The 25,364-nt window shown below is 40.5% G+C and overlaps 2 protein-coding genes across 5 annotated transcripts in view; both read left to right on the top strand.

Moving 5' to 3' along the window:
- The first annotated feature begins 211 nt into the window (after nucleotides 1-211).
- Nucleotides 212-13,158, top strand: odf2a (outer dense fiber of sperm tails 2a). Its single transcript, XM_046375569.1, has 19 exons — nucleotides 212-385; nucleotides 1,087-1,203; nucleotides 1,470-1,583; nucleotides 2,168-2,350; nucleotides 3,161-3,348; nucleotides 3,908-4,040; nucleotides 4,156-4,281; nucleotides 5,423-5,497; nucleotides 5,662-5,733; nucleotides 5,864-5,980; nucleotides 6,210-6,395; nucleotides 6,698-6,807; nucleotides 7,840-7,975; nucleotides 8,227-8,337; nucleotides 8,464-8,727; nucleotides 9,507-9,607; nucleotides 10,450-10,612; nucleotides 10,903-11,028; nucleotides 11,116-13,158. Exons 1-19 carry the CDS (start codon nucleotides 383-385, stop codon nucleotides 11,284-11,286), a joined length of 2,496 nt encoding a protein of 831 aa, XP_046231525.1. The 5' UTR covers nucleotides 212-382; the 3' UTR covers nucleotides 11,287-13,158.
- A 517-nt stretch (nucleotides 13,159-13,675) lies between these two features.
- Nucleotides 13,676-25,364, top strand: part of sptan1 (spectrin alpha, non-erythrocytic 1) — a 35,730-nt gene continuing 24,041 nt past the window's right edge. For all 4 annotated transcript variants that reach the window (XM_046375568.1, XM_046375566.1, XM_046375567.1 and 1 more), the window contains exons 1-14: nucleotides 13,676-13,822; nucleotides 20,481-20,720; nucleotides 20,845-20,970; nucleotides 21,350-21,490; nucleotides 22,295-22,575; nucleotides 22,748-22,892; nucleotides 22,989-23,143; nucleotides 23,269-23,404; nucleotides 23,524-23,625; nucleotides 23,744-23,881; nucleotides 23,995-24,105; nucleotides 24,250-24,327; nucleotides 24,455-24,610; nucleotides 24,753-24,957. In XM_046375568.1, the coding sequence (XP_046231524.1) occupies nucleotides 20,484-20,720; nucleotides 20,845-20,970; nucleotides 21,350-21,490; nucleotides 22,295-22,575; nucleotides 22,748-22,892; nucleotides 22,989-23,143; nucleotides 23,269-23,404; nucleotides 23,524-23,625; nucleotides 23,744-23,881; nucleotides 23,995-24,105; nucleotides 24,250-24,327; nucleotides 24,455-24,610; nucleotides 24,753-24,957 (2,011 nt within the window). In that variant the 5' untranslated portion in view covers nucleotides 13,676-13,822; nucleotides 20,481-20,483. The remainder of the gene's footprint in view (nucleotides 13,823-20,480; nucleotides 20,721-20,844; nucleotides 20,971-21,349; nucleotides 21,491-22,294; nucleotides 22,576-22,747; nucleotides 22,893-22,988; nucleotides 23,144-23,268; nucleotides 23,405-23,523; nucleotides 23,626-23,743; nucleotides 23,882-23,994; nucleotides 24,106-24,249; nucleotides 24,328-24,454; nucleotides 24,611-24,752; nucleotides 24,958-25,364) is intronic.

The following is a 25,364-nucleotide window of genomic DNA, read 5'->3' as shown; positions in this document are numbered from 1 at the left end:
TGATACCATGGTGTGAGTGAGTGCGCGAGAGTGATCCGCGCTCACTTCCGGCTTCGCTTCAAAAAAAAAAAAAAAGAGAGCGAAGGGAAAAAAACATTGCCACGGACATAGCTACCATAGCTTGTTGGGTTAAGGATGTTGCTAAGGAACGTTAGAATTTCGACTCTGGTCAAATCACAATTGGATAAAGATGTCACGTGCGTTAAAGTGACCAACCACAGGGAATTTAGCGTCACTATCTGTTGAAGTCTATCCAAGCTTCCGCTGTGTTAGACTTTGAATGTGTTTAAACAATCTACTTATTTTTCGTCTTAAACAAAAGGTGCTGTTTTGCGAATGAAGTATATTGTCAAGTACTGACTAGTATATTCTGATTTTTTATATGGTAAGCCGGTGAATTTGTTACTTGTTAGTCGCAGACTAGAAAGGCTGCTGTTAGAGTTAGCTAATTCTGGTTAATGTCAGGCTAATGTTTACTTCTTGCTAAGCTATGTTGCCATTTGATAATGTCTTCAAGACTGAAATACAGATTACAATCCATCTAAAAGTATTAGGTTAGGTTAAGTTGCAGTTCATGGCTTTGATTATTTGTGTCGATATTAGCAACTTAATTTATTCAGTGTTTTTGTGAATGGGCTTTGCTAGTGTTTGATAATAAATTTCATACATTTTTGTATATTTATTATATTTTACAACATTCTGTTTCAGTGAGTTTCAGGGAAATAGGTAGAAAATATGAAAGGCCCTTAAAAGTAAACACACAACACCTGAAGCATTTTTCCGTTCTTTCTGGTTTTGCCCATATATAGGTTTTAAGTTTTCTTCTTCTTCTTCTTTACATTATAGCAGTAATACAATTATCTTTCAAATATAGCTGCAGTAATTGTTGTAAATATACGGTACTACGGAAATGTTAACTGCTTTATTATATTTTTTATTTGCACAAAGTCATTTTCCTTGTACTTTCACATACACCTCAAACCTGCATGTCCCTCTTCATGTCATTATGTTATCACTAATTTCGATGGGAAATTCGAATGTGAACAGTTACATTGGTTGGGGATGCTAACCAGTACTGTTTTACAGAGGAAAGCAATGAGAACTCGCTCAAGTTCACCTCCAATTCATGTGCACATCAACGACACCACACCGGTCCATGTGCATGTGAAGAGCCAGAGGATGAGTCCTGCCAGGACTCCTCAGGTTAGAGATTTTTATCCCTTATAATAGAAGTGATGGCATTTGTTTTGACTGTTTTCAGTTATTCTTTTTTATTGTAAATATGTGCCTTTTAAGATGTGTATCTCCTTCATCTTATCCTTTTTTTCCTCATCAAAAACATTAGAAAATGTTGTGAAACTCATTCCACTCATTCCCTTTTATTAGACACCTGTTCTCATACAATGTAGTTATTATGCAGCATAGACAGACCTGACAGATAATCCCACTTGACACTGTGTGTTTTAAAGGGGAAGGCCAAGGTTGACAAAGGAAATCTCCGTCCTACAGCCAAGGTCAAAACTCGAGTGCCATGGATACCTCCAGGAAAGGCTTCCACTCGGGACGCTTCATTCAAATGGGAGGTAATGAATTTTATTATACCTAAATGCCATCCTCGTTTTCAAAACATTATTTTTCTATTCAGTTTCAGTTCAGTTTATTTATATAGTGCCAATTCACAACAAAAGTCATCTCATGACACTTTCCAATTAGAGCAGGTCTAGACCAAACTCTTTAATTAAATTATAATACAGAGAACCCAACATTCCCGCTTGGATGGGTGGCGAGAAAAAACTGCCTTTTAGAATGCAGAAACCTCAGAGCAGACCACAGCTCTACGTGGGCGACCATCCCCCTTGACCGGTTGGGTTGAGAGAGAGAGAGAGAGAGATGGAGGTGGAGGATGAGAGAAGGAGCACACAAACATGTGTAGCAACAGCAATAATACCAGAAGAACTGGAACTATAGATAATGATAAATGTGAAGTATACACAAGGTACTATGGTGATTATGATAATAATGGCAGTAACAACAATAATGGTAGTAGCTGTAGTCATAGTAGTAATAGAATTAAAATAGATTATGACTAAACAGTAGTAATCAGAGGATTGTGAAAGATTCGTCCACTCAAATATGTAGTGTTACTGAGAGTGTAATTTGCACAAAGGGGCCAACACACCGCCTTGAGATCACACCACCGCTCCCTGAACCAGAACCTGAACATTCCCAGTCTGTGCTGCGATTGGCTGACCTCACATCAGAAGAAGAGGAAGGCCTGCATGGACGAATCAGTCAGTATGAGAGGAAGATTGATAGCTTACTGACTGAAGTCAGCTCTCTGAAGAATGAGGTCAGTCTCTCTTCTGTTCCCTTTTTGATCTGAGCGGGTCTGCATCACACAAGTCTTTCCCTTACCAAGTCATTCTTAGACTTACATCCATCAACAGATTTGACATCATATTGGTCTCATATTTTCATTTTTATTTCAGACTTAATTGATGTGTTGTTGTTTCTATGTAGGCAGACGGTAAATTGAATGGACTCAAATCATTATTTAATATCAGAAAATGCTTAATTTATAGACTGAAACAAACTTTGCAAAATGCTTCACAATTCAGCATAAAATGAAAAGGTTTTTATCATGAACATATTGAATGCAAATTTAAAATGATGAAGTTCACTGATAAATGTTTTAATTTTGTAAACGTACCTTTGACTGTTATTTGACAAAGTGATGTGTAGATTACAAAACAATAACACAATCATGTGAAATTGGCCAACAACCTAAACAATGTTTTATTACAAGGTTACATCAGTTTATATTATAAGCACGCATATCATTTTTATATCCACGTTTACCAAAAGACACTTAAAGGACTCTTAAAGAGTCTTAAAGATTTCTGCACTGACAGTTGTGTTCACTTGGTGAGGTACTGTTCTTCCATCAGACTAAGGTCGTCCATTTTTTGTAGATTGATTAAATTTTAGCAATTTGAAATTTTAAGCTCCTGCATTGGTTGTATCCTTTAGAAACAAATAAGATTTGAAGACCCATAACATTGCAGCCTCGCACAGTGTGTATGATTCCACAAAGACCGCAACAGGGTATAGTTTGTCTGTGTCTGTCAACATGAATGCTTTTACACCTCCATGTGTACAGGTGGAACTGCGGAAGAAGGAACACCTGCTGGAGCGCCAGTCAGAGCAGCTGAACGCATCCCAGCGGGTGATTGCCGAGCAGGAGGAAGAGCTGGCTGAGGTGACCAAGGAACTGGAAGAGACTGAGAGGGAGAACACTCGACTACGGCAATCCATGGAGAAGATGCTGGAGGAGACCGACCACGACAGGCAACTATATACTCATCGCATTTACACTTCTCTCCTCTTCTTCTTCTTCTTCCTCTTCTCACTTCTAACTTTAGCATTTTCTGCTATTTACAATTGTGTTCAGCCAGTGTAGTTCATTATATAATGAGAAAACAGAACGGAGAGGCCTTCAAATTCATTGTGATTGGGAAAATACTGTGTCAGTCTTCAGCTTATATCTTGATTGTGAAAAAGCCAAGCCTGCACAGTGTTAAGATAAAAACAAATTGTTGTATTGTAAACCTTTCTGTGTAAAGGTTTTTATAGTTTAATGGAAGTTAGTGTGAGGAATTTATGACATTTCATTGGGTTTTGGTCATCAACATTTTTCAACATTGTACTGATTTTTAATTAGTAGTTTACATGCAAAAATTTGTGGCAGTGGTTGATTTTGTGTTGCGTTTAAGCTGCAAATCTCTTTATAATGTTATAAATTTAGTTGTAGATCTAATATTTCACGGCTACCTACAGGAACACTGGTTTGATAATAGTAAGACAAAGTTTACGTACCAATGTACTTGTTCCTGTCTTGTCCTTGCAGATTAGACGGGGACAGTATGCAAGACAAAGATGCTCTTCTCAGGAAGCTGATGGAGGCTGAGGCAGATGGGACAGCAGCTGCCAAGCAAGTCTCAGCCCTGCGGGAATCTGTTTCCAAACTGTGTGGTGGCAGAGTGAGTGTTAACTCAGCATTTTACATGATGCAATTCAATGATTTGTCAGAAATACTTTTCACAACTTTGTTTTGTAAACGCATGTCTTTGCCTGTCTTTCTGTTCGCTGATACAGAGGCTGTCTGGCTCTGAGTCTTTGGTCTTGGCCCGTGAAAAGGAGCTGTTGCTGCAGAAACTGGAAACATTCGAGACCACAAATCGAGCTCTGCGGCACCTTCTCAGAGAGCAGCACAGTTCCCAGGTACATCTGGAAAACACACATGAACCAGACGATGGATGTGTGATCCTGATTTATTGATTTTTTTTTTTTTGTTGTTGTCGTATGCTTTCTAAAATCATCCATGTATATTTGTCCCATGTCTGATATATCATGGCACTTTTACATAGTAGTTTATATAGGAGCAGAGTTCCTGTGTTACTACCTGGTCAAACTTACAGGAGTTTGGTCTGGCTGGTTCTTAGTTTTAAAAGCCTGTACAACATCCATTACACGTCTGCCCGTCCTGGGTGAGGGATCCCTCCTCTGTTGCTCACCCTGAGGTTTCTTCCATTTTTTCCTGTTAAAGGTTTTTCTGGGAGTTTTTCCTTAGTCGATGTGAGTGTCGAAGGGCAGCGGATGTTGCTGATGTTATGTAAAGCCCTTTGAGACAAACTGCTTGTAAAAATGGGCTATACAAATAAAGTTGACTTGACTTGACTTGACTTGACTTGACTTGACTTGACTTGACTTAAAACTGCATTTACAAAAATAGTGCAAATGTGCACTGCAGATGAGGTGAAGCATTAAATAGTACTGTTTTTAATTGAATTTGTGTCAAAAAGAATACACACATTATCAGGGGTTATCAGGGTTATAGCTCCTAATTTATTAAAACAGGGCTCCTTTAGCAGCCAGTTCCTGGCCCTGACCTTCAGTCATGTTGTGCCAGTGTTCAGACATTATTTCAATGAGATACAATAAATTACTGGGTTGTGATCTTGACTCCCCAGCTTTTGCTTCACAGTCGAACATACATGAGGGAAAAAAACAAGTTTATTACATGTAGAATTATAGCATCAAAATATTTAGGTCTAATTGCACAGGTAATGTATTAGGAGTCACATTAACTTGATATGGTAAAGAAATGCATAGAGCTTCTGCAGCTGATGGAGTGCGAGATGTTTCCTCAGAATACTGAGGCAAATGCACTCAGATGTGTTATATAAATGTCAGTGCATTTGCAACCTGATTGAACTAATAACCAATAATAACTAATAACACAATCCACAATCTGCTGTCTTAATACGTGTCACATGGGATTTTTAGTAGCAGTATACGTTAAATCTTTTTTAAGCACAGTGACTGACTTTCTTCTCTGTTGCCATGTGACCATTTTGAGCAGATGGAGTCAACCCGACTGTCAGAGCAGAAGGACACATTACTCAAGAGACTGGCTGACATGGAGGCAGAAAATGCTGTGAGTTTGACTGACTAATAAAATGTACTTTATTTCAGTTGAACTGTTTTTCCTCCTTTCATTCAGCATGCTGATCCATATTATATGTTATTTTCCCCATGTATTGTGTCTTCTTTTTATCTTCATGTAAAACATGTGACTAAAGCTTGTCTCGCCTTTAACAGCATCTTGTGTTGAAACTTCAAGAGAAAGACAGAGAGGTTCATGAACTCTTCAAAATTTTGGATACTGAAAAGGTACTGTGAGTGCAGCTGTCAAAATTTCTCATGTTTTTTTACAGGAAATACTCTGTCAAACTGTCTCAAACTAGCATCCACAACAAGGAAATATGTATTTTTTCCCCAATGTATATTTGCTGGAATGCAGGACAATGCCAAGAGCACAGCTGATTTATCCAAGAGTCTTGAGTCAACACGGGCTCATTTACAAGGACAGCTCCGCAGCAAAGAAGCTGAGAACAACCGGCTTACTGTGCAAATAAAGGTTTGTAATGGTCCTGATCTGTCTGTCCTAACGCATGCCATCATGTGGAATTATCTATTGTGGTGCGTATAATGATTGTGCATGGTAAATGCTTTTGTCACCAAGGCCACTGCAGTCAGACTCACCGTTGCCAATATTTCTTAGCTGCTGTTAGTTCAATGAGAAAAGGCAAACAGTGAATCAAACTACAGTTTGTTTTTTTTTGCTTTTGTCCTTCCCGCTGGTCCAGAACCTGGAGCGAGCTGCCAACCAGCAGAAAGCAGAGATGAAGCATCTGACAGAGCAGCTGGCGAGGCTGAAGCAGCAGACCAGTGCTGACAGAGAAGCTCTGAAACGAGCCACCCGAGCCCAGAAACAACGAGCTGAGCGCAGTGAAGACACTGCTGGCCAGCTGAGCGTCCAGCTGCTTGAGATGGTAGGCTTGTGCCACAGAGCAGGCAGGCTGCTCTGCTGAAGCTCTACGCTTATTGACCAGACACACCAGATACAGTCGTGTTAGATTCATATAATTCATTAACATCCTCCTACGTACTTTTGTCAATTATTAGAACACTGGCCAAATGTTAAAAAACACTGAGTTCCCTAATTCTTTAAAGAAAGATTCAAGCCCCGTTGCGCACACCCACATTTCATCATTTCGCTGCCTTTTGTAACGTAAGGATGTGAAAACATTCCACTGTGACCAAAAAAAGTCCATCTTTATTTCTTTTTCAACAGGAGAAGCAGATGGCAGATGCAGTGTCAGCAGCTGAGAGCTGGCAGAGTCGCCATGCCCAGGAAGTGAAAGACAAGAGTTCGCTGGAGATTGAAGTGTCGCTGTTGAACAGGTAACTGCAGGTCTGTTTCAATTTCAGCTACAGTCAGGTAGAAAGACTAAGTCCCACCCGCTCCAAAGTCCCCCATGGGACCTTAATTCAAAAAAAAATCAGTATACAGTAATAGAAATAAATAATTTTTTGAGCATGTTGAATTGTGTTGTACATTACGAAAAATGATGTCTGTCACTTTATGAGATAACATTGGAACACGTGAAGGTCGCACTTCCTTGTAAAGATATTAAAGAACCACTAATTGTGTGAAACCGCTCAGTCAATGACATCTTTCATTTCTCACAAGATACATCGCCGACACTATCATGGCTGCATGTCATATTGGAAAAAGGTTTAAAAGAGGTGAAAATCACTATAAATCTACCATGTTGACAGCTACAGCTATGTGTAAGAAGAGCTCTTCTATTCTATAAGCTAGCTAGCATGCAGGACCGGCTCTATAATGTCACAGTCAATGGGTTTCACTGAGCGTTAAATGAGACAGTATTACTTACATAACCATTTTACGTGTAGTCTTATACTCACGTTATATAACAGTTTCATGGCAAACTTTGACTTTCTTCACCTGTAAAATTATCATTTTAATTGACAGATATCTTAAGTGTAATTCATGGCACATGTTGGCACATGGTGCCTATTGGCTCTCCTAAAGGGTTGGGTGTACGTGGGTGTTAAAAAAAAAAACCCTGATCCACATGTCACTGTCAGGACCACATGTGAATTTCATTCATACCAAACCAAAAATTCTACACCTGAGTAGGATGATGAATGAGACATGCTCTCTTAAATCACTCATATGTGTCTCTGGTAAGGCCTCTTTTTGAAGTGGAGTCTCATATTTAGCAGTTTTCCAATTATGACCACATGTGTTTTGCCCATAAAATATTTTAAAAATGCAGTGCTTTGCCTCTTGTATAGCACCCTATTTCTGTAGTCACCACAAAAAATATAATTATTATAGCACTGAAACCAACATATCAGTTGATCCTTGGTGTGACAGCTGCATGTTGTGTAATATGATGTATGTAGTCGTATAGCAGAGCTGACGGAACAGCTGCACAGTTCAGAGGATAAAGGCCAAGCGGACAGACAAGGCCTGCTGGATCACCTGCACCAACTGAGCACAGAGAGCACTGCTGCTAAACTGGAAAACCAGTCCCTCAAGGTGAAACACCCAACAATCCACAGAAAACGTGCAATTCACTGTGCACTGAGAACACATTTATTGGAAGTTCACCTGACACTGGCACTAATCAGAATTCTTAATTATCTGTTTGTGTCTTGGAAAATGCCCTTCCTATCCTCATTTTTTAATGCTAATAGACTTAAGCTGACTTAGATTACATTAGGAGGATGGACTGTGCTGTTAATTTAATAACTGATGACACATCATTTGAATCTGCCTGTTCCTGTCAGGCTACAGCGTCTGCAGTGGAGGAGAAGCTGGCCTTGTCTCAGTCAGAGCTGCAGCAGGTCAAAGCCTCCATCAAGCAATATGAAAGTCTGCTGGACAGCTATAAGATCCAGGTATGAGAAATGAACTTTTCTACTGGGAATGCAGCAACATTGACATTGTTGATAGCACAGCACATGCTTTTAATATTCATGAAGAGTCTAAACACAAATTTCTTTCTGTTAACCAACGCTCCGTAGGTTGGAAAAACCCGGGCTGAGGCAGATGAGTACTGCGCTCGACTGGCTCAGGCTGAGCGGGAGGCCCAGGCAGCACGGGGAGAGGTGGAGCAGGAGATAGAGGAGGTGCGCAGGGAGCTGCTGGGACGGCTGGCAGAGCTGGAGCCTCTGCCCGAAGCCTTACGACGCTCTGAACTCCAACTGCAGGAGGCGCAGGACAGGGAGCGCAGTCAGGAGAAACGCAGCATGGAGCTCGGCACAACCCTGACCGATCTCCGCATGAAGGTCACAGCAGTACCGTGCATGCAAGCTCAAATTAGCTCCACACAAAAAAATGACTTAAATTCCAACATAAGGTGCTCATTTGAAAGTGAATTGGATGTTGCTGCACTGATTTAAAAAAAATGGTGAGCTAAATCAGATTCAAAATTTTAGAAAACAGTTGGTGTGGTGGTTGGCACTGTTGCCTCATAGCAAGAGGGTTCCAGGTTCGAATCCCGGTCTGGGCCCTTCTATGTGGAGTTTGCATGTTCTCCCTGTGCCTGTGTGGGTTTTGTCCGGGTACTCCGGCTTCCTCCCACAATACCAAAAACATGCACATTAGGTTAACTGGCTCCTCTACATTGCCCCTAGGTGTGAGTGTGAGAGTGTGTGGTTGTTGTATAAGTGATATAGAAAATGGATGGATTGTAGAAAATTGTTTTATGAAACCAAACCGTAAGCGTTTGTAAGGAAGTAAGCGTTATGCTTTCATCACAAACATAAGTTATGCCATTGACAGATGGGAAAAATGGTTTTGACTGTGGTTAAAATTTAATTTAAATAATGCTATAAACAAGGTTGGAATGTTACTAATCATTAATCTCCAACAAATTTGACATTGAAGTTTTGCCATTAAATTTATTTCGATTGGAATTAAAAATGTGTTTGAAGTGACACATCAGTCAGATCAAGTCAGCTCGCACACATGCAATTCGTTTTACCAACAGCTTCAAGTAGAAAACTGAATACTTATGGGAACAATATGAGTCATCTGATAAGAGTCGTGTCTTGTGTTGTCTTAGGTGGAGACTCAGGGCAGCCAAATGGAGCTTTTGAGACAGAAGAACAAAGTGCTGCTAGAGGAGAACAAACAGCTTCAGCAGAGAGTGGAGAGTTTGGAAAGGTCGGTCACCATTTCTGCTTTTTTCTACTGGCTTTTATGCTTTGAGACAAGAGGTTTCCAGAGGTCGATACTGTGCCCCCCCCTCCGTCAAAAGTGAGACAATGTCTACATGGGGGACAATCATGTGCAAATTGTTGGAAGTTTTGAAAAGTTTCCATAGTTTTAGGGGATTTGAGGAATGCAATCAGGGCATTTTTAGACTGTATTTGTTTACGTTTTGGCAAACAGAAACCATTTGAATAAGCTAAATAAGGCTGAGCTAAATTCTTTCAGTGATTTTTTTTGTAGAAGATTCCTGAATTTGTTCTCAGTGAAATAAAATAAGATGAAATCATATGGAAAGAAAGGACATGTTTTCGTGTTCAGGTTTGACTGAGGCATGAATCAGAGATACCGAACCACTTTTGTGTTGTAAATTGCCCCACTTGGCCACTAAAGAGTTTAACAGACCTTAATTGCCTCTATGAGTCCTGTGTCACTGTTTCACAACAGCTCCTGCAGCTCAAACTACTGATCATGTTGCTGTGTGGCCACAGTAACTTGAGTTCCTGTTGATTTTACAACACCAACGTGTACCTTCCCCCTTTACCTCACCTTTTTTCCTCTATTGGCAAATCCTATGGTCCAGACTATAGAGAACATCTTTCCTTTAATAATCAGCAAGTGTGCTCTTGCTGATGTATTTGATTGGATTTGTCATTTTCACAGGTTAATGTTATCAGGAATTTGAATGGTATTATTCAGTTGCAAACATAATTGTTGGAAGAACGGAACCCTAAAATTTTAGTTTTAGTGTCAGTGTGTTTATTCCAACTGTTAATGCTGTTGCTGCTGTCTTGCAGAAAGCTGGAGGAGGCTGTCAGTCAGAACAGTGACCTGCTGGCAGTCACTGCCAAAAGGGAAGACACCATTCACAGCAATCAGGTCCGCCTGGACGAAAAAACAAGGGAATGTTCCCTGCTCAGCCGGAAGCTGGAGGAGGCCTTGGATGATGCTCGCCAACAGGTCTGAAACATGTATTCTCACAACTCAGTTGCATGACAAAGAAAATTAACCCTTGGTTTTTTTATGTTAGTTTGTTTGTTTTTTGTTAAGCAATTCTGTTTTTAGTCTAAACACACATTTACACTAAGGTGTTCAGGAGCCCAAGCTTCTATAGCTTGAGTGTGTAGATGGGTAATTGCAAGCATACTTGCATGGATTGAAGTGCGTATCATTGGCGATATATTGGTGCATGTCAGTTGCGTACTATTTTTTACCCATTATTTAATTCAAATGTCTCATATTTGTCTCAGTTGTCTGAGACCAGAGAGCGTGCTGCCACCAAAGAACGTTCCACCCAGTCCAAAATATTGGACCTAGAAACTCAACTTAGCAGGACTACCTCAGAAATTAACCAGCTGCGACGCAGCAAAGAGGAGGTAAGGCCCTCCAATAATAATAATTAACTCAACATCTACATGCACAGGCTGTGCAGTAGGTCTATAAGGTATGTGTTTATGATTCAGGTGGAGCGACGGTACAGAGGCCGACTGCAGGATGTGAAAGATCGCCTGGAGCAGTCAGACAGCACCAACCGAAGTCTGCAGAACTATGTGCAGTTCCTCAAAGCCTCCTATGCCAATGTGTTTGGAGACTTGGCCCTCAGTAGCTCACTGCGTGCCCCCTCACCCATCTAACTGACGGAGCTGTATCATACACACATTCCAAAACAATGCTATGGGTCGTGCCTGTTACTTTCACAATTGCTAACAAAAGATGGTGGCTGTAAGTGTGACAGTCTTGGTCAGTCACCTGGCTATTTGTTTCAAACCACACTTTGAACGGGTTGGGTGAAGAGCTGCTAGTGGGGCTTTTAGAATGTAAGATTTCTGTAAAGACTTACTTAGAACTGAATTGGTTGACAACCAAATTCATGTCAATGGATTAAAAAACTCAAGCCTAAAAAGATATGCCATGGATTTAACCTAGAGACACTAAGAATTGGGAAAAGAACCAAATTAACTTGAAAGAGTCTTTATTTACATGTAAACTGAACTCATTTAAATTAAAGAGACATGGCATTTATTGAAGGTCCTTTAACCCACGAAATGTATTATGAGTTTAGAGGAGACAAGGGCTTCAAAGGATGCGCAATGCAGAATGTTAAATTTAGAACCTTAAATTTAGAAACTGTATCAAATGTACATATGGGCATTGTTGTGTACAAACTAATTTGGTCACTTCACTACCAGTGTGACCGGATACTAGGGTTGTAACTGGACGCAAAAATCATGGTTGGGTATGCGCCTCGGTGTTAAAGTCTCAGTTTTGTATGTTTTCGGTAAAGCAGGAGAGAATGTTCATACTACTTTTTTTAATAGGAGGTTGCAGCAATAAAAAGCAGCTGCAACCCACTGATACAAAAGTAAGATATCTTAATATTATATAAAAATAAATATTCTGTGGGTTTGTACTCCACTCTGTTTTTTTCCTTATGACATATTTGTGCTATTCCATTTCAAATGTGTTAGCAATTTCTGCAGGTTCTGGAGGATGCTGTGAACAGCTGTGATCAGAGCCAGTAATGCAATACAGGCATAAGTGGTTTTACAAAATGACAGCACTCTGAAAATGTTGTTTGCCCTGATGACAAGCTAATTTGATGGTTCCCATAAACTGCACTAAGTGCCTGTAACCTGCAGCTCTTTATCTAACCATCTTGCTCTTGCTGCTGCTTTTACCATTCCCATCCTACCATCCCACTGCAGCATCTGCGCTGCACTGTGTTGCTTTGCAGACCGAATTTGATCAAACAATAGCAGCCATGCACTGATGTTGCTGAAGACCACAAATGGAACCTTATAGTGTTTACTCATTGAACAGTGGCTAAGGTTTGAAATGTCTTGAAGACACTTTGAACTTGTTGGTTTTATTTCCTGTATTTTCTGTGATTTAATTTGAATTTGTCATCAACATAGAATATTCATCATTTCTATCACCAGTCTTATTAGTTTTGATGGCTGCTTGTGGCTTTTCATGTTGAATATTGTCTTCAGAAATGTATGACTGGTAATTGAAGTCACTTTCTCTCTTTTTTTCATGCCAAAAACTGAATCTAAATTGTTGTTTTTTTTTGTTTTTTTTAAATCAAGCTTACATATTTATCTTTTATCCTGAACCTCAGCCAGTCATGGCTAAAGTTTATACCAGAACCAGACTACATGCTCTGTCTGCATTTAACTGAAGCCAAGCTACCATAACACATTATGCACTATGTGTCTATGGTCTTTGACTGTGAGGAGCTGAAAACACTGTCCTTTGGCTGCTACGAGACAGTGTGTGTCAAGCTGTTATTTTGAATTTACAGTTTCTCAAATGATATTAGGAGAATAGAGAGTTGTTGATTGTGGATTTTTATGACTATTTTAAATTAATTAAATTTCAATCAAAAAAAATATGCTGAAGTGATCACGCCTGTGGTTTACTGCCTCTGTAAAACCTCATCGCAACAGTGTTTCTCTGTCATGTTCTGCTTAAGAAGACTTGTTCACAAAGTCAGACTGAATTGTGTACTACTCGGTCATTTTAGGGATAGGAATATAGAGCGGCGATTAAATTTGAAAATGTACATCGGGAGAGACCAGTTAAAAATGGAAATAACACATGCAAAACAATTTCAGCAACTATGTAAGAGCTCATGAACAGCTGATCTCTTGTGTGATAAGTCCTTCTGATAGTCAGCTGATATGCAGCTGAAGGAATTACAGACAACACTGACAGCTACAGAGAGAACTGGTAACTGGTAAAGATGTAGTGCATTCCATATCGAACAAAGCCTGAGTCTGCAGGGATGGGAGCGCAGTGTTTTAATTAAATTGATTCAAATCACTCAGCCCTTCACTGCAAGCAGAAAGTCTGTCAGTCCTGTTTTATTTACTATTTGTCTTGTATTCCTATCCGGTGTATATATCGTTCCTATACGAATGAAGAGTGAGCATAGACTGAGAATAAAGTATGAGTGCATATTTCAGTGTTTTCATATTAAATGTAGTAAGTGATATTTTGAAATGTTAATGCCCAGAGAATTTCGGCTAGCTTCGGCATTTATCGGTTAGTTCCGTAAAGCTGCAGAGAATTACGTCACGTCATATAAACACCCATCACCGAGAGCCTCCTCTCATCCTTCTTCGACGATCTGCCTGCTCAACCACTATCTTTCGATAACAGACCAAGGTATTTAAAAGGTTTATATTTTTATTGTGTCGGTCATTTTTAAAAACAGATTTAGTTGCACAATATAGACCCTGCTTTTATAGTTGACCGGTTCTGTTAATTCAATTTGAATTCTCTGGGTGCCACGGATTCGCTAGCTTGGTGGCTAACGTTAGCTAACTGCGAGCATTCCTTTTGTTGAATATTTATCGTATGATAGGTGGATAATGTTTGCCAGTTGTCTGAGGGCTGTGATACTGACTACATGTTAACATTAGACACACTACCAAATTACATTTTGTTAGCTTTCGTCGACAACCGCTGACCTGCTTTGCATTCAAACAAAATGATTGTTTTAAGTTAAATATTCAAGTCTGTTTCAGCTAGCTAACAATTAACGTTATGCTTTCATCTTGAAATTGCAATATTATGATATTGCAAGTTTGACTGATGTTCAGGATAGCGAACATATCCGAGGTGTTTGTCATGAGCTGGTATCTGCTAGCTTCCAACGTACATTTGCACGATCCAAATCCTATCAGCTAATATTGATTGAAATAAGTCTTCTCTTACAGGTTGTACAGTCTGTGTTTTGAATCAGTTAATTGAACACCACTGACTTGAGAATGACAAGTTTCCGTTGGTAACCACATTAGCGTGTCGGCCATGGCGGAAAGGGAGCCGCCCAGTGCAGTTGAATACCTTTGGACATATGGCCCCAGCTGTCAGTCCTCTTATTACCCTGCATTTATTTAAGCGTAGCGGTTAATAATTTACTCGGACGGATATTGTCACATGAACAATTTGTGACAAGTTGGCATTGCATGTTTTAAGGTGTGGGTCAAAGCTAAGAACTGGTATTTGCATTTCCAGCGGAGCACGTCGAAATACAATTTACATAAATATAGTGTATAGTTTGCATACATACGGTTGTGGACAGTATGAAAAGCTGGACTTGCCATAACGTGAAGGCGCTATCTCACACTTGTGCAGCTGTTTGTCCCGGCTTTGTCAGGGTGGTGCCAAGTTCCTCACATACCAACTGCCCCTCTAATTAAAAGCTTTAGCATGCAGCCTACAAGTTAGTGATTAGGCACAGTGGGGGAAAAACAGTTTAAAAGCTGTGTTACAGAAATTCAAGGGGAATTCAGCTTTAAGGTATTGTGTTTATGTTCGTGGACTAAATTTTGCCACTGTGCATTTACAGTTCTAAATATTAATGTTATTGATTTATAGGCCTGGGTCATGGCCTTAGCAGATGCTTGTGAAGCTGTTCCGCCATTTGATAGGTGTAGAAAGTGGAAATGAGTATAGCTGTTTCCATCCATTAAGTCACCTGTGCTGACCAGTTTTATCATTGCACTGTCATAGAATGCTCACATCTGTTATTTGACTGTTAAAGCCACCTCGACCGTGGGAATTCCATCTACCAGCCAAATGTAAAATGACAACAACAGGGAGGCAGAATCCATTGATCATTAGATGGATGATAGAGGGTGTGTGCCATAGGTAAGAGTGTTTTTGGCAGGACTACCAACATTTACTAGAGTTATGGACAGTATAATTAAGTACTGCAGTCTGATTTAATGTTCAGAATGCACAGAAACGTATATAAAATGGGACAGCTGTTTGAGCCTGTGCTACAGTGAACTGAAACCTACACATTCTTCTCCAAACTCCCTCTCAACCCGTACAGCCTATAAATTGTCTTTTTCATTGTAACTGTAAGGTGACCGTGACCCAAATAGAAAATAGGCCTCCTTGTCTCCGGGGGGGTCAGGTTTGGTGTTGGGCCTGCAGATACAGTTTAGCCTGCTAACTCATTGTCATTCTTCTGCTGGCATGAACTACTTGCTGGACATTTTCAGATTCTGTTTGTATGGAAGACTCTGGATGTTCCCCATCTCAAATGTACAGCGATTCTTGATTGCATTAACTGCTTAAACATTCTAATGCTGAACTTCGAACATAATACTTCCTGTGAAAGCATCCACTTATTATAACCACTCACCGCTGATTGCTTTTTATCGATTGTGTGATCAATGTTATGCCCTACACAGATTAGCCTACACTGTTATGCCACATGTCGACTTTTACTAAACCCAAACTCAAGGTAACATCCGTGTTTGTCTTGCTGTGTGCTCCTTTGTGTGTGTGCCTGTGTGTCTTTTAGTTTGTGTATGAGGGAAGATTCTAGAGAAGTGTAGGGCTGTGGTGATGTTGTTTTGCTGAGTAAAGGGTTGGGAGAGAGCTGGAGGGAGGGGTAGGAGGTAAAGAGCAGAGAGAGCTGCATGGGCTGGGCTCCATCTTGGCTTGCTCTTCTGTACAGCATAGTCACTGCAGGTGCAATGCGTCTGTCTGTGCTGCGTAGCGGATTAGACTTCTTCAGCCGCTATAAGACTGTTAAGGAGTGCACTACAGATGTAAATGCTGCTGCTGACTATGACTTCACCACAGATGTAGCCTTCTGAACATCCAAGATACCAGGAAACCTGAGGATCCAGACTAGAAACACTGAATGTGTGTATCTTTTTGGTTTTGCACTAGTTGTCTTTTTTTCCCATCCTGTCAAATACTCAACTCAGATTTGTTAGTACGAAATTGGCATTCAAATTAAATCAATGTTAGCTGATTGTATTTGAATGTCGGTGAAAATTTGGTAAGCGGCTGGTGATCTGCATTGTGCATGCGTTTGTCTGCTTTTCTGTTGGCCTTAGTTTATACTGAGCTAACACTGTTCTGGTTTGTTGGTGATTTAACTACGGTATATATACTCTGTGTGGGGGAAAAACAGACATTCATTGTTTTTTACTGCATGTTGTGTTGTGATATTCTCTGCATGAAAATGATGTGGGATATTTACTTTATTGGGGTGCTGTTCTCGTTGATCTTGCTTTATAGAACCCTTTGTTTTATATTCAATACCGATTTCATTTCATATATAGAGTTAACCAGCTTGCAGTTGTTTGGTAACTATTGGTTATTGTGTACTTGAAGTGTTTGAGAAACATCCTTTCTCCCTTTCTTCCCTTTCCACAATATGAAAAAGGGTTGCTTAGTCTCATGAAGCCTTTCCATTTCCTGCAAATTTCTTTCATTTCTATCCTCCCAGTGTGGCGTCAGTGTGATTTCTATTCATAACAGATGGTTTACCATAGTAACTGGGAGTTGCTAGTGGAATGACTTCACTCTGTGGACTTCTGATAATAGCAGAAGATTCAGTGGTCACAGGTCAATGCAGTCTATTAATCTACTGGAAAGATGCTGTATTCTCAGAAACGATATCTAAAATCAGGTTGCTTCATAGTGCAACAATGCTAAGTTACTTTACGCATTCTGTACTTGGCTAACAAGCTTCTTCTACATATTAAGTAGTATTTAGACTGGAGTCCAGCTTTGTCATGGGTTTAGGACCTTCCATGAGTTCCACCCTAATAGTTTTAGTCTTCACCAGCAGCTGTGACTATCAAACTGGCTTCCTCCGACCCCTTCAGACTTGCACTAAGCTGTTGTTTATCTCAGAATCGCTTCACAAACATGTAAGCCTAAGGAATCATCTTCACTGTTAGGGTTTAGATTTTTGTTTCTACCAGGGAGGATGCATAAACCTTGGCAGAGGCATCCATCCATCCCTTTTCTGTACCACTTATCCATCAAGGGCATGGGTGGGGCCGATGACGACCAGTGAAAGGTGCGGTACACCCTGAACTGTCCGCCAGTCAATCGTACACATACTCACACCAAGGGCCAGTTAACCTAATGTGCATGTTTTTAGGGCTGTTTGAGGAAGCATTTGATAAATAATTTAGGTAACTCCTATAGTATGTGTGCAGTCATCTTAATAGGGTGAATCAATAACCATTGCCTTCTGTTCATCCACCTACACTCTTATTGTACTGTTTCCTGGCAGAGCAAGCAGGCACTTAGAGGCAGCATGGGATCTACAGTGTCTCTAAAAATATATATCTGTGCTGTGGCTGGTCGAGGATTGCCTGATTTGTAGCAGAGAAATTATAGAACATGGATGCCTCAATCTGCCTTTACATGGATACAGATTATTCTGACTATTAATAAAATAATCCGATAAGAAAAGTATTTTTAAGAGCAAGACAAAACAGAAATAAGTAGACCGGGTCTCTTAAATGAACAATTATTAGTGTTCTTAAAAAAAAAAAAAAAAAGACTTTTTATTATTATTTGTGGTAGTATCTGGTAAAAATGGTATGGTTTAAATGGCATTTCCACAAACAAATACTGCTTCTCATCACCATATCCACTAAACTGGTGTGTCACTGGTTGATATGATCATTATGGCAGCCCTTGTTTAGGCTATTATGTAACTGAACTAGCAGGACCTGCCAGAGATCTAAATGTCAGATTGCTTTGTCTTCGAGGGAGAAAATTTGAATCGAGTGTTTTATGTTGCATTTGCCCAACTTGAGCAGTTCTTTCAAACTCAAACCTTTGTTGGATTACTAATATCCCTCCGTATAGAACACTGACTATTTTTGCCTCATTGTTCTTAATGAGCCTTACAGCCACAACTTTATTGCATCGTTTATAGAGAAGGGTGGTAATAGCAACAGTAACTTTGCATTTGGTTTTTTTTGCCTGTAGTAAAGTGAATAATTGGATTTTAGTCAGTTGAGGACTTTGAAAGTCACATGCAGCTGGCATAGTTCTACGTTCCCACCCAGTAGTACATTTTAAAAATGCCTGAAAGGATGGAAGAAAGGGGGACAAGGGTCATATGACAACAACCATCCTGCTTCAGCCGTGTTGCTGCCTATTGGTGTGTGTGCGTGTGTTTGCTGGAGAGGGCTGAAAACCTGCTCAGGGGCAGCAGTGAGGCAAAGAGAGGAAAAGCTCTTATCAACTGATACAAGATGTGAGGAAGTGCTATCAGCAGTTGCAGGGCTGTATTTAGGGGCGTCAGAGTGCTGTAACTCGACTCTAATTTTGTCTGGTCTTACAGTCATTAAGTACCAACTTGACTACTAGCGGACTTTATATTGAAGGCAAATATTAATCTTACTCTTCTTACCCTTCAGTTCACAAGGCACCTAGTCCTATTTTAAAAACTAGTCACCAGTGCATCGCTGTGCAGAAAAAGACAGAGGTCAGTTGAATGATCCAGATGGTTTAAACCCTCTGAACTAGGACAAGTACGGATATGGGGGAGGGGTGCTGACTAACATTCTGGATGGTCACTTTTTTCAGGCAGTGGGTTGATACCACTAATGGGTCTACAGTATACTCAGTGATACTATGTTTGTTTATTGTGTATCTGGGTTTGTATAGGCTCCCTGGGATGCTTGCTTGTCTGGAAAACTAATGGCATCTCTGGCTCTGGTTAAAAAGCCCTGCACTGCTGACTCCACTAATCCTCCTATTGAATGTAGACAGGAACCAGGAGACTGTCTCACATCTATCCATTGCTTTTTGTCTCACTGTCTGCAACATCAACAAAATCCACGTTCATCTACATTTAGGCCTCACACTAAACACATACCCCTACTCCCCAACCTGCACTCAGCTGAGATGTCAGCTATTGTGCTTGTTTTGTGGTTGACCTTGGATTTGTTTGGCAGATCAATATCTCTCTCTCGCTTCCTCTTTTCTTCCACCCATCAACAGATGGGTGGTGCCTGAAAGTACTTTTAAAATTCTCACTGGTGCAAGTGAGTGATGCAACATCACTTGGTTTTTGCTTTTATTTTGAAATTCTGAATAGTTTTCATCTCTGCTCTTCAGTATAGTGTGTAGCCAATGCTGTATTGATTGCCTGAAATGAAACAGGTGTGGGTGGCTGTTCTACATCAAAAAAAGTTGATTGGTAGACATTACCCACAGTTTTAGGCTCCACTCACTGGCCATGGGGCCAGAAGCACAGTGGACAGAGAAGCTGACCGCAGCACACCCATTGTGTAATGAAGCCTGGTTACTGTTCGCATGCTTGTGGAATGTCCGCCCCCACCCCTCTTTGGCATTTTACTGTTTCAGCTGCCGGCCCCTTGGTTGCTCAGCTTGAGACAGGATGAGGGATTTTTGTTTAGGAAAACAGTCTTGTCCTTTATATCCTGTCTCATAGTTTCAAGCCAAGTTTCTGTTAAATGGAAAGTTTTAGAGATGCATATAATCTCTTTTCTCCCCTTTATACTCAAAATAGTTGTAAATAAAGCCCAATTGATAGTGGATTTTGACACAAGTAAAAATTTTTAACACCTGTATTTGTCAGTATCTATGAATGTCATGGTGTTTGAGCACAATTGTGCTTTGTATTTGTGAAAAAGGAGGATCGCGTGTAACTTTGAGACAAGCCCCAGTGTTATCCATATACTGTCTTTGGGTGGTTTGAGCAGGTACAATTTTAAAATATTTGACTAAATAAATACAATAATTCATGTATTATATATGCTTTTCTGCACAGAGCTGATCTATAATGAATGTGATTTAAACTTATTCAGCAGAAAATTATTTAATTCATTTCAGTTTATTTATATAGTGCCAATTCACAACAATAGTTATCTCATGACATTTTCCAATTAGAGCAGGTCTAGACAAACTTTTTAATTAAATTGTAATATAGAAAACCCAACATTCCCCCTTGAGGGGGAACTTAATACTCTCACACATGCTCGGAATTTACTTTTATGTCCTGTCTATGGTCTGTTTCCAGAAAATGGACACCACAGGGGTCAAAGTGCTGGAAACAGCCGAAGACATCCAGGAGCGCCGGCAGCAGGTGCTGGACCGCTACCGACGTTTCAAGGAGCTGTCCATGGTGCGCCGGCAGAAACTGGAGGACTCTTACCGCTTTCAGTCCTTCCGTCGTGACGCCGATGAGTTGGAAAAGTGGATCCAGGAGAAGCTGCAGATCGCCTCTGATGAGAACTATAAGGACCCTTCCAACCTGCAGGTTAGTCAATCTGTCGAATACTTGGCTGAACATTTACTTATCATAAGCTCTGACTACAACTGAATTTTTCTGATTGTTTTAACGTGTATGTATTTGTATTTTATGTCATATGTCTACTGCACAGGGTAAGCTGCAGAAACATCAGGCTTTTGAAGCTGAGGTTCAGGCCAATGCTCAGGCCATTGTCAGACTGGATGATGCTGGAAACGTCATGATCAGAGAGGGACACTTTGCCTCTGAGACCATTCGAGTAAGGCACACAGAAATGAAGATGTGTTCATTCTAATGTGCATGTTTTCAGCTCAGCTGTTAACCTGATCCATCTGATTCAGTCCTACACGCCTTACCGGACACAACAGAGACCCATAGTTACATGTGTCAATATGGCTGAGTATATACAAGTAGGTGTTGAGCTGGTGTGGACGATGTGTGACTCTTGAGTGCTGTGAAAACTCTTCCAGATCCAGCTCTTTGTAAGAAGCGACAGAAATCCTTGCTTTATCTTCCCATTAAAACTACAGGACTCACTTTCACTTTTTTAAAAAGGATACAGAAATTTGCAATTAATACATTTTCCTCTTTGCACTAACATTTAAAAAAAAAAAAATCCCTTTCCTTTTGTGTACCAGACCCGTCTGGAGGAGCTACGTCGGCTTTGGGACCTCCTACTGGAAAAGACCAAGGAAAAGGGAATGCGTCTCCTGCAGGCCCAGAAACTGGTCCAGTACCTGCGTGAGTGTGAAGATGCCCTGGACTGGATCAGTGATAAGGTCAGATTCACATTTGCAAGATGTCACAAAAATGCTCATGTGCAATAAAAAAAATATTGCTACTCAAAAAAAATATTTCATATATTGTGTTTAGGGACATTGTTTTAGTTGTCAGTTTAAGTGTTTCCACTTTCTACTAGCTGTTTGGTAGAACCAAGGAAATGCTGTTTCTGTATTTGTTCTACAGCTGCTCGAGCAGGACATGGTACTTAGTGTTAAAAGCTAAAAGGCTTACCTGATGCTAATGGTCCATATTGATCTGAATGAGAAATAAAAATTAGGCTAATTTTGTAACAAAGTACCAAAAGGGAAACATTTGCTTTGATAGTAACTATGCAACTAACATTTGAAGTACCAGTGCAATGATATGCTGGAACTATAAATGAGTTAAAGATAAGATATGATAAGATAATCCTTTTAGTCCCACAGTGGAGAAATGTACATTGTCACAGCACCACAAGGATAGCAAATAAAGACAGAGATAAATAGAATAAAAATATTCCAAGTTTTTTTGAAGCAAATATACAAAAACAAAAATTGAAACAAAAAAGAAATTATTTACATCATTAGCATTAAAGCTAACAATGTAGTTTGATCGGTACTAGGAAGGATAAAATGGTGCCTGTTGCTCAAATTTGACAGATGTTATGCCATTTTAAATGACATTTTTACTTTGTGATGAGAGTTAGCTTATGCAAACCTTATAAATGAAATGTAATGACTAAGAAGCCATTTCCTGTGTTTAAACGTTTGACTTAAATGTTTACATAAAAGCATTTTGATGTTGGCCACTTCCACCTATAGGAGGCCATGGCCACCTCTGAGGAGCTTGGCCAGGACCTGGAACATGTGGAGCTCCTGCAGAAGAAGTTTGAGGAATTCCAGACAGATCTGGCTGCGCATGAGGAACGTGTGAATGAGGTGAATCAGCTGGCAGCCAAGCTGATACAGGAGGCCCATCCCGAGGCTGAGCTCATAGTTCGCAAACAGGATGAGGTCAACGCAGCCTGGCAGCGCCTCAAGGGCCTGGCCCAGCAGAGGCAGGGCAAGCTGTTTGGGGCTGCTGAGGTGCAACGCTTCAACAGGTAAACAACATTATGGCAACAAATGGTCAGCCATTATGCAGAGTGTTTGTTAATTGTATTGTAAATAATGATTTTGGACACTTATGATCTTTGGTGATTTAAAAGGCTCTAATGAACAATTTTATTTTGACCCGTTGTAAATGCAAACTTGTGTGTTTGATTCCAACAATAGGGATGTGGATGAAACCATCAGTTGGATCAAGGAGAAGGAGCAGCTGATGGCCTCTGATGACTTTGGTCGTGACCTGGCCAGTGTACAGGCTCTTCTTCGCAAACACGAGGGTCTCGAGAGAGACCTGGCTGCCTTGAAGGATAAGGCAAGAAAAGTGCTCTGGAGAATATCTACATATATCCAAAAATAGCTAACAACCATTTTGTATTCTAGCTTTTTATTTTATTTTGCTTTCTATCAGGTCAACAAACTAGGTGGTGATGCAGAGCGGCTGCAGCAGACGCATCCCCAGAATGCTTCCCAGATCCATCTGAAGAAGGATGAACTTGTCACCAACTGGGAACAGATTCACACCCTGGCTGCTGAGCGCCGTGCCCGCCTGAACGACTCATACTGGTAAACAGTCTGCAGAGACTATGTTATGTTTTTTTTTTGTTTTGTTTTGTTTTGTTTTTTTTTTTTCTATAAGAATATGAAAACTGCTTCCGCTTCATCTACCCTCTTGTGATAATCTCTTTTAGGCTGCAACGTTTCACTGCCGACTTCAGGGATCTGACCAGCTGGGTGACAGAGATGAAAGCCCTGATCAATGCTGATGAACTGGCCAATGACGTGGCTGGAGCAGAGGCTCTGCTAGACCGCCACCAGGAACATAAGGTAAGACCTCTGGTAACACAGGTCATAGCTTCTTGGAATTTACTAAGAATTTTAGTTTAGTCTTTTTCAAAAAGCTAAAGACAAACATTTGGTAATTGTTTTTCTTTTGTGCTTCCAAGGGAGAGATTGATGCCCATGAGGACAGTTTCAGGACCACTGATGAAGCTGGCCAGGGCTTGCTTAAAGCAGGACACTATGCCTCTGATGAGGTCAAGGAAAAGGTAGAACTTGACAGACATCCAGATTGTATTTTCTCTTTTGTGTAATATTATCAAATGTATCAATACCAGCAAAGTCACATGTACAGTTCTAATGTTTGTAATGATGTGTTGTGTGTAGCTGGGCATCCTTTCTGAGGAGAAGGAGTCTCTGCTGGATTTGTGGGAGGTTCGTAGGCAGCAGTACGAGCAGTGCATGGACCTGCAGCTCTTCTACAGGGATACTGAGCAAGTTGACAACTGGATGAGCAAACAAGAGGTAACCTGACACAGCAACTGACACTAGTACCTTTCTTGATAAGAAATACCTCAGTGTGTATTGTCTAGTAGATGTGTTGGACCAGTTTTCATTGTTGTATGTTCACTGTATAGGCCTTCCTCCTCAATGAAGACCTTGGTGACTCCCTGGACAGTGTGGAAGCACTGCTGAAGAAACATGAGGACTTTGAAAAGTCACTCAGTGCCCAAGAAGAGAAGATTACTGTAAGTTACTCTAGTGTGTCCCCTTTTGAAGTTCACTTTCCATTGTGGAAGTTGTACAATCATGGCAAGATTCTCTTCAGTTGATTCTAGAGTGATATTGTTATGAAATGGAATACACAGTCTCTTTGTCTTTTACATCTCCAGGCCCTGGATGAGTTTGCTACAAAGCTAATCCAGAACAACCACTATGCCAAAGAAGACGTGGCTACCCGCAGAGATGCTGTAAGTTTTGCTATCAGCTCCATGAACGTTTCTTAAAAGGCTAACCTAAAATCCACCTGCTGGATGCTAAAGTATTGGGATGGATTTTTTAATTCCACACGTCTTCTCCTTTTCTTTACATTTATAGCTGCTCAGCCGTCGCAACGCCTTGCATGAGCGTGCTCAGTCTCGTCGTGCTGCCTTGGAGGACTCTTTTCACCTGCAGCAGTTCTTCAGGGACTCTGATGAGCTCAAGAGCTGGATCAACGAGAAGATGAAGACCGCCACAGATGAGGCTTACAAGGTAGCTGCAAGCCTCTTAATGCGTGTCAAGCGGTGGACATGTGTTCTCAGTTATTAAATGTTTTTATACATTCCAGTGTTATGCTCACTGTTTCTGATCTTCCCATTCTCCAACCTCTTTGCCTCTGCTCTCTTGACAACAGGACCCCTCCAACCTGCAGGGCAAGGTGCAGAAACACCAGGCTTTTGAAGCTGAGCTGTCAGCTAATCAGAGCCGCATCGATGCCCTGCAAAAATCTGGCCAGGAGCTGCTGGATGGAAAACATTACGCCTCAAGTGAGGTGGCTAGCCGCATGGAGGATGTCAGCTCCCAATGGAAAAAACTGCTGGAGGCCACCGAGCTCAAAGGTACTGGCTGCAGGAAAGCTTGAGCAGTTTTTCACTAAACTCAAAATAATGGAGGTACTATATGGCCAGATGTGATTTCATTTTCAAGTACAAGTTTGATTGTGTCAAATGGGAAAATTTCAATCAAACATTGTAGTATTACTTTGTCAGTATAGGATGAACATTATTAACTATTATCTAGGATTCTCACTGAGATGTTTAATTAGTGAGAGACCTCAGGACAAGAAACATTTATATTCAGACAGTCACAGAAACAGCATCAACAGAAACAAGATCTGTGGGACCAATTACGATGCAACAAATAAAAAAATTAACATAAACAGGAGTCAGAAAAGAATAATGGGAAAAAAATGGGAATAAAGGAATCTTGGGCAGTTTTGCAGTTCCCTTCATTTAAAAGGTGAATA

Source organism: Scatophagus argus, chromosome 20 (assembly GCF_020382885.2).
Source record: "Scatophagus argus isolate fScaArg1 chromosome 20, fScaArg1.pri, whole genome shotgun sequence".
In the NCBI taxonomy this organism is placed as follows: Eukaryota; Metazoa; Chordata; class Actinopteri; family Scatophagidae; genus Scatophagus; species Scatophagus argus.
The sequence above is the reverse complement of the archived record's forward strand: the minus strand, read 5'-3'. Positions and strand labels throughout refer to the sequence as shown.

Bases quoted from the DNA above. Each gene is read 5' to 3' on its own strand.
- odf2a (XM_046375569.1), top strand. The intron at 1,204-1,469 runs GTTAGAGATTTT...TGTGTTTTAAAG, and splicing joins GTCCTGCCAGGACTCCTCAG to GGGAAGGCCAAGGTTGACAA. The intron at 2,351-3,160 runs GTCAGTCTCTCT...CCATGTGTACAG, and splicing joins TCAGCTCTCTGAAGAATGAG to GTGGAACTGCGGAAGAAGGA.